Here is a 9,440-nt window from a genome sequence, read left to right on the forward strand (position 1 = left end):
TGTATATATATATATATATATATATATATATAAATAAATACAAGAAAACACGAAGAAAGTTAAGAAAAACAATAAGTTTAATTTATTGAGCATAAGCTGCAAGTAAGCAGAACTCATTAGATAAGTTCAAATTGAAGATAAAACAAAGAAAAATTATAGACATATGAAAATAGGGGGGGGGGGAAATAATAAGTAAAAAAATAACAAACAACAATTTAAATAAAATATAAAAAAGGATTAAATTTTATTTAAAAAAAACCGGGAAAAAAAGATATAATCTTTTCATCAGCCCACACGATTAAATCCGCAAAAAAGAGTGCTTTCTGATATTGTATCAATATAGCCAAAGCAAAATATATTAATACAATAGTGTGAAGAGCACTCAAAAATTTTTTTTTACAAAAATTACAACAAATAAAATAGAACACAATAAGTAAAAATAGCATGTAAAAACTGAAAATAAAATAATAAGAAAAAAACAGTATAAAACATAGACTATAAAGCGAGTAGCGAAATCAGATTTACTTACATGGACGAGAAATTTTTCAAGAATGATTTAAAAATGTTTTCGCAACAAGATTGCCAGATTACAAAATATGAAAACAAAAACGCAAATTGAGTGCAACTAGAGGGTTTTATAGTGCCGTTCTTACTGCACTGCTGAAGTGATTTGTTATTCTGTGCATTGATTTGCTAGTTACCAAGAATGGACCCGAAATGGATGTGCGCGAGGTAATATTATACTGGATAATTTAAAAAAGTTGACCATAATAATAGTTTTAAATAGTTTTAGAAAATAGATGTTTATTTAAGAAAAAATATAAAATAGAAAAGAGAAACATAAATTGCCTATTTTGCAAATAATTTTAGTCACGGTTTTGCACATGGAAAAATTATATAAATTATCAAAGAAAAAAAGTTTTTAATAGATAATTTTAACACGGATTTGCCCGAAATGGATTTGCACATGGAAAAATTAACAAAGAAAAATATTTTAGTAGATAATTTTAGCCACGGATTTGCCCGAAATGGATTTGCACATGGAAAAATTGTATAAATTAATAAAGAAATTTTTAGTAGATGATTTTAGCCACGGATTGGCCTAAAATGGATTTGCACATGGAAAAATTATATAGATTAACAAAGGAAATTATTTAGTAAAGGAATTTTTTCGGTAAATAATTTTAACCACGGATTTGCCCGAAATGGTTTTGCACATGGAAAAATTATACAAATTAACAACGAAATTATTTAGTTAATAATTTTGGCAATGGATTTACCCGAAATGGATTTGCACATGGGAAAATTATATAAATCAAGAAAGAAAATGTTTAGTAAATATATCCACAAAAATATACGATTAATTCAATGATTTTATATAAAATTCTATTACTTTAGTTGGGTATCCATTGTTTTTTATCAAATTTTGAAAGAGTTTATTGATTTGTTTTTTGGATAAATAAATATTACTACATATTCTTTTAATTCTGTTCATTTCATAAAAGTGGTATTTAAATAGATGCTCCTAGAAACATTAGAATTCCAAGTAATTAGTTTATTAATATTGAAATTAAATTCATTTCTTTTATCGTATAAATCAACAAAGCAGATATTTTCAACTTTTATAATACCCAAATCCAAAAAATTGAAATTAATATTATCATCATGATTACGAAGTAAGATTAATTCTTCAGGGTAAATATCATTTAATAAAATAGTAAAATCTTGGAAATTAAAGATAATTAAGTCATCAAGATATCTAAAAACAAATTTAATACTAAGAGTATAATTTTTTTCATAATAATGCAAAAATAAGTTAGCTAAGAGTGATGAATAATCAGATCCTTGTGGCATTCCATTAATGTGAAGAAAAATATCCTTTCCATTGTAAAGATAATTATTAAAAAGACAAAAATTAAAGGATATTTTTAAAATCATAGTAATAATTCAAAAGGACATCTTTCAGTTTAGAAAGAGGAATGCTATTGAAAAGATCTTGGAAATCAAAAGTCGCAATAGAATTAATTTTATTATGTTTAATGAAATCTAAAATAGGTTGATTATTAGTGATAATCCAAGATAAACTTTCTTTAGTAATATTGTTAATAATTTTATTTAAGTAGTTAGAGAAAATGGTGCCAGGTTTAGTTAAATAAGTATTAGATCCACATGTGATAGTTCTAAATTTTACAGGAATTTTATGAAATTTAGGACTGATAATTAAGTAAGGAAGTTGTATATTGCTAATTTTAATTTTTAATCTCTTGTAAAGAGCTAAATTTTTTTTAATGACAATATTATTATTGAAATTACTAAGTTTAAAATTTTTACTATTTTTTAATTCCGTATTTAAAAGTTCAGCATAGAATTTTTTACAGAATATAGCATAATTATTGTTAGTTTCGTCTATGGGAGTAATTACAAAATTTTTTGGAAGTTGCTTAATTGATTGAACAATATTAGAAAAATTTGTTGAATTGTTACTCTTATTTAAATTATCCTTATTATTGAAAATAAAGTTTTTAAAGTAATAAACACCCCATTTCCATTCTGTTAGTATACCTAAAGGTAAAGAGAATCTATTTGATATCTTTAAACAAAAACAATTGAGATCATTAAGAAAGTATTTTAGAATTTTATTGATTGATATATGGTAAATGGGTCTAAATTTTGTGCCTTTCATCATTAAATTCCTAAGCTCCAAGTTTTCCATAATATTTAAATTACCAGTAATAATATGTTTATGATGTTTATCAACAAAATCAAAATATTTATCCTCCTCACAGTGACATTCATAATTGGATATATTAATACTCCCTAAAATTTTGCTTATATCTATATCCATCCATCCATATATATATAGATAGATTGATAGATAGATAGATAAAAGTACTCTGGCTGGCATAGAAATACTGTTTCAAAAATGTCTTGATTTTTTAAAAATATGTTGTCTTGATTTTTTCTTCTTCTTCTAACTGACTGATACTGTCTAATTTGAATAAATTTAATTATTTTCCAAAGAGAAAGGAAAACTAAGTAAAACCCTACTCCACCCAAAAATAAATTATGAAAAAAATTCAATGTGCGAAATAAAATAAAAAATCTAAATAAATAAATAGTAAAAATATAGTAAAAAAATTTGCACCCAATCCAGAGTACAAGGAAACCCCTGGATCAAGTATTGGGAAAAATTTGCCTTAATTTGAAGAGGATTTTTTGATGACCTGCTTTTGTGTTACATGGAGAACCACGAAAACCTCTCACAGTTAGCCTGATGGGAAAGGGGACTCTAATCCATGATCTGCTTACCACTGAACATATTTTACATCAGCAATGTGCTCGGTGCTAGCCAATTCGTACCAACCAGCCATTGCTGGGATTTGAACCTAGTTCACCTCATTGTAAGGTGAAGTCTCTATCCCCTGAGTCCAGTAGGGATAGAGATGAACTCTCTATCCCTACTGGAGGATTCTAAGAACAATCTAAAAATAATTAAAAATTGAAAAGAAAAGGGTTTTTTTCTGAAATAAACTATTAAAATAAACCTTTACAAAATCGCTATTTAGATAATTCTGAGACAACAAAATTTTTAATCCCTTAAGATATGTAAATCGGACAGACCGAACAAAACAGAATATTTGAGGAGTGGATATGATTCACACGTGGGATTTCAGTTGTAAAACCATAATTCCGGGTGTCATTAAAAAATGATTCGCCACAACCGACGTTCGGTTTGCAAGAGAGGGAGAGAGAGAGAGGGAAATAAATAAAATAATAACGATCGGAAGAAGTGGTCAGAACAACAATGCGGCGCTTGTTTCCTCTGCCGCCTTTCATTGTTTGACAGCTCCTGAGAGTTCTGACCTCTTCGAACATTTCCCTACACTCACTTCACTTTATCCCTTTTTTTTCCCCCTCAGTAGTTCTCTCCAAGATGTAAGTCAATAATTAAACATTAAGATTAAATTTGGTTAATTAATAACTTTAGGAGCTGCTCTTACCATAAAGAGAGAGAAAGATTAGAGCTAGAATCTTGATACAATCTCCTCTCTTTATATCTCACAATTAGATTTAATGATTTTATTTACGTCTCCAACAACCTCCCCCCCCCCAAAAAAAAAGAAGAAAAAAATTCATAATGTTTCTGATATTTAAGAAATTCCAGAGTACTTTTTCGTTCCCTGAGAAAGAAAAAAAAAAAAAATTCCTGCACACTCATTTTCCGTTCTTTTTTTTTACTGCTTTTTTCATCGCAACGATAAAGCATTTTGACATAATTTTTAAAAATATTGTGAGTCATATTAAAAATAAAAAGGTCTTTAGCAAATTCGGTTAAAAATGATGCAAAATCTACATAAAGTATACTTTTTTTTAAAAATAAATTTGTTTTTGCAATTATATTCATAAAAATGAGCTCACAAATAATTTTTTTTATTTCATGCATGGCGACTTTTTTTCTACAGAAAACTAAATGGCACTCTAAATATCAAAGCAATCAATCATATGATTTAGAATTTTATAGAAAAATAATAAAGAAGAAATAGATTAAATAGCTGACCCAAAACTAAAATGAAAGAAAATAATATAATAACAAGTTTCTAAAACCACTTTTTTTAAATGTAGTAGAAAAGAAAATACTTTGTTTTTGTCACACCTAAAATAAAAAACGTGTAGTGGCATCGCTTTTGCAATAAACTTCCGTCACGACTGTAAATAAACTCCCACGTCTATCAAAAGTGATGCATCCACATGTTCGTTTTAGAAATGACGAAAATTAAAGGATTTATGTATATATATATANGCCCCCTACCCCTCTTAGAAGTTCTGAAACGCTTAAGTGAGACACCCTATATATATATATATATATATATTAGTTATTTTATAATGACTATCACGCATCTTTTGCTCATCGATTTCACCCCTTAATCACAAACTTTACACTATTGACAAGGTAAAAAAATAAATAAATAAATAAAAAATATAATACTGCCGTGCAATTGAAAAAACAACGTAAGTGCTTTGTGATAGATTTCCAGAGAAACGACTCGACAACTATTTTCTTTCTATTGCGAATGCTATAAACACTAAAATAGAATTTCAGAATACTCATATAAAACAAAATTTATTTTTGAAGGATAATTTTAGAAATATGCAGCTAACCATGCATAAATGCAAAATTTATAGAAATATAATTTTTAATTTTTTTGATCGCTTACATTGATTTTTCTATTGCACTGCAGAATACAAAACGGTACAATACAATAAACAAATGAATAACTTTTTAAGGGGGGGAAGGCTTTTAGACATTATTTTTAAAATAATGCTTTCTTTTATTTTCTAATTATTAATTCTTTTTATTTAAAAAATAGATAAATACAATGAAACAAAAAAAAATTCCTTCTTTTTATTTTTTTGAAGAAATCGTACTTAATAAACTTTGTCATTTTGAAGATTTTTTTTTTTTTTTCTTCTTCAGAAAATGTTTAACTCTACGGTGCGAAATTTCATTGAACAAATTAAAACACCTTACTCTCCATGTAGTAGAATAATTAAAATACATCGATTAATATGTTATCAATTAGAGCTTTAATTTATACTGTTATGAAAATTTAAATTCGAAATATTAATTATGTAATAATATGATAAAAAAATTAAAATTTTTAATTAATTATGTAAAATTGAAAAGAAAAATTGTGTCAAAAATAATGAAACTGTAAAAATTTTTACAAATTCTTACCTGCAAATTATAGTCTCAAGGTAGATAATTTACTTTAATTTTAAGTAAAAGCCTGAATTTCAACCCCAAACCCAAATACTATCTCGAAAGAAAAAATTCAAATCGACACCATAAATTTTCCTTTCTATCTGTTTTATGCATTATTGAATGGAGTTTGCTAAAATGCTCAGTAAACTAAAATATTCAAAACAATTTCTATAGCTTAGGTTATGAGATAGTGTAGTTAATCGTTTTATGGGCACTTAATAAGATGTTTTGGGGGTATTTACTCATTGTTTTCCAAGAATATTAGTGTTATTTTCTTTTTTAGCAAAATCTCGTCAAAATTTTTTTTTTATTTATTTAAAAAATTTTTTAAATTTAAAATATCAAAGAAAGGATGCTCTTTGACATAAAGGAAATACAAATACGAATTTTTCTTTGATTTTTTAAAAGCACTCCAAACCATTACACTACCTTACACGAAATATTTGCGACTTCTTTCCTATTGAAAGCAATTTATAAAACCAGAAATAATTGAAATATGAAAATCTCTAAATGCGCTTAATGACACCCACTGAGGTAGGGGGGAGGGAAGTCGAGTATTTGATAAGAAGATAGAAAAAACAAATTTGCATGCATTAAATCATTGAAACCTATGAAGAATAAGACATCGATAAATGCAAAACTAAAACTTTCTAATCGTGCTTAGTTGCTTTTATGGCATCAAATTCCAGGTAAATGTATCGTGATTAGCACAATATATAAACGTTAAGAAGCTAGGTAGGTACTTTATTTACGTCGCAACTAGAGCTGCACAATGGGCTATTGGTGACGGCCTGGGAAACATCCCTGAGGATGATCCGAAGACATACCCTCGCAGAGGGGATGGCTGCCCTACTTTGGTAGCCGGACGACCTGCACGTGAAATTGAGCACTTTACGGTAGAAAAGTTCAACGAGGACCGATACCGAGCAACCTAGGTTCCTACGCACGCTGAACAAAGTGGTCACATACTCGCTTACTGATCGTAGCCAGTGATGCTAACAGGATGCAAATCTTAGTGCATCAGAGACATTGAAATCCATTGGAATGTACTTAGAAAAAAATGTGTCACCGTTCTTTAAAACCATAAGAACGAAAAAAAAAGAAATCGTCAAAATGGAAATTTTTTCATATGCTTTTTAAGAAAAATGTATTTATAATATTTTAGTGACAAAAACAAAGTCTCGATCACTCGTATTCGTATAAATTACAGAAAGAGCCTCAATAGTTTTTTAAAAAAATGTGCTAGGAAGGATGTTTAATGGTTTGGGATGCTTTTTGAAATTAAAGAGGCCTTTACAACTCAATCATATCGATCGAATGAATCCCTTTTATTGCCTGGCACTCGTGAAATGAGGGAGGCCAGGAGCTCATCTTATAATGGCTAGATAATAGAATAGTTTCAAGAGTAAATCAAGTGTTTATGAATGTTTCTAGAAACATATTTATGTTTCGAACAAGTTAGTTATGAATTCAAAACTCATCACTCAAGCTGCGTTGGCTCAGGGGATAGAGCGTTCGCCCTACAGTGAGGTGAATCGTGTTCGAATCCCAGTGATGGTTGGTCGATACGAATTCCGCATCCTGCTTTCACCAACCACAGTGCTGACGTGAAATAGCCACAGTGGTAGATGGATCATGAGTCCCCTTGCCGTCAAGCTAACCGTGGGAGGTTCTTGTGGTTTTCCTCTCCGCGTAACGCAAATGCGAGTTAATTCTATTATCAAAATTCCTCTTCGAAGGCAAATTTTTCCCAATACATGATCCAAGAGTTCCCTTGTCTTCTGGATTAGGCTCAAAATTACAATGCTACGTAGTTGAACATAAGCAGTCGTAAACCCAAAAATTGGGTCAGCTGTTCAACGACGGTTATAAAATAAAATAAAATTCAGCACTCACTGAAATTTTCCCCATTTCGTTTACAATTATTTTTCCACTATCTTTTATGAAGGTTAAAAAAATTAATACCTATACTCTAGGATTCTTTTCTAGGTACATTGATTTGACCAGGTTCGAGGACTGCTCATGAGCCAGTTGAAATTCCTTTTAATGAGTGTATTGTTTATAAATTAATTATTAAAAAAAATGAAGAGAGAATTTTTGTGTGTGAAAATAAATAGTTATATAAATCCAAACATTCCGTTTATTTTTAAAAATAAGAACTAATAAAACAAGAGAAGGTTTACATTTTTGTCTGTTTTGTCTTTTGAAAATTTTAAAATATTTTGCAAAAGTATTTTTATTTTATTTGTTTGTTTTGACGAAGGAAGACGTTTAAATAATAGGTAAGCATTTAAAGGGGGAGCGTGACTGCGTGATTTGCTTTCCTTCTTTTTTTTTTCTTTTCTTTTTGATAAGGTAGGGGACGAGGGCTATGCGGATTGCTTGTGAAACGTACTAATATATCAATTTTTTTTAAAAAAATTGTAACATAGCTTTTTAAAAAAGGGTTTTTTTGTTGAAGAAATATGAATTTGAAATATAAGTCGAATTTCGTGAAGGAAAAATTGGCAGAAAAATTTCTTTGTGGAGTTTGAAGCTTCGATAAGATGTACTAGAAATTAAATATTGTTTTAAGCAAAGCTACATATTTCATTTGAATTTAATCGGAAAATTCATAAAATTATATTACTATAATAAAAGTTTACATTATATTAAAGCAAAAAAACACGGTTGCGTCAATTTTACGTAAGCATGGGAGAGTTTTGTGAAATGCTTACATTTGCTGATAAGGAGTAGGGGAAGTATGAAATGCGATTAACGTGCTTACGTATGATTTTAATGGCCTGAATGAACCGTAAAATCACTGTCGAACATTGGCCAAATTAAAATGATCGAATGCGATAGAATTCCAAGCAATGTACTGTTACTGGCTGTATTCCCGGGGATTTGTGTTTGTACCTAAGTATCCTTTGTTATAGGTCGGTCCGATCCCTTTGACCAATCAGCACTGATAAAATCGCAAATAAATAATGCATGTTTAGAGTGAGAGGAAAAAAAATCCCCAAAATCCCTCTCTTTTGAAGAGAGTCGCCTCTTGTCTGCGGCACTTCATTCTCTGAACAGTGAGCCATGGCTGGGAAAATCCTGTTGCATTTTCCATACAACCACACTGTAAGATTCCTGATGGTTTTCAAGGAAAATGTTAAACACAAAACTCATGGTGCTTTAAAAACACCGACTTTTGTGAGATATCTCGAAAGGAACCTTTTCTGCAACTTTAACGGGTGAAACATAAAAATAAACAGACTGAAACGAAGTTTCAGCCCATGATAAGTGTGATAACGGCGACTCCCTACATTTCAGGTAAAAGATATTTCTTCTTTTTAAACTACGTTTTTGTTTCATTGCCAAGGTTACGGATGTGATCAACTGCATAATGTTTCTTATTGTTTTGTTTAAAATAGTTTGCTTTTTTTTAAAAAAAAAAAACATTTATATATATATCATGACGTAATGACAAACGATTTTGAATATCAGTCCTAGTAACAGAATTTATTTAATTCAAAAACAGGTACGGTTAAACAATTTTAGTGGTTTGTTATTGAAAAGACAAGGAAAAAATTAATATCAAAATGTAAGAAAAAATTCAATTCGATTTTAAAGCGTATTTTTTTTTTTTTTTTTTTTTTTTTTTTTTTTTTTTTTTTTTTTTTTTTTTTTTTTTTTTTTTTTTTTT

At 28.9% G+C, this 9,440-nt stretch overlaps 1 protein-coding gene across 1 annotated transcript in view; it reads left to right on the forward strand.

The window, feature by feature from the left end:
• The first annotated feature begins 8,561 nt into the window (after positions 1 to 8,561).
• LOC107440844 (uncharacterized) overlaps positions 8,562 to 9,440 on the forward strand; it is a 19,435-nt gene continuing 18,556 nt past the window's right edge. The window contains exon 1 of the mRNA XM_016053906.3: positions 8,562 to 9,067. Coding sequence (XP_015909392.1) covers positions 9,031 to 9,067 — 37 coding nt within the window. The 5' untranslated portion in view covers positions 8,562 to 9,030. The remainder of the gene's footprint in view (positions 9,068 to 9,440) is intronic.

The sequence above is a fragment of the Parasteatoda tepidariorum genome, chromosome 6 (genome assembly GCF_043381705.1).
Source record: "Parasteatoda tepidariorum isolate YZ-2023 chromosome 6, CAS_Ptep_4.0, whole genome shotgun sequence".
Classification (NCBI taxonomy): domain Eukaryota; kingdom Metazoa; phylum Arthropoda; class Arachnida; order Araneae; family Theridiidae; genus Parasteatoda; species Parasteatoda tepidariorum.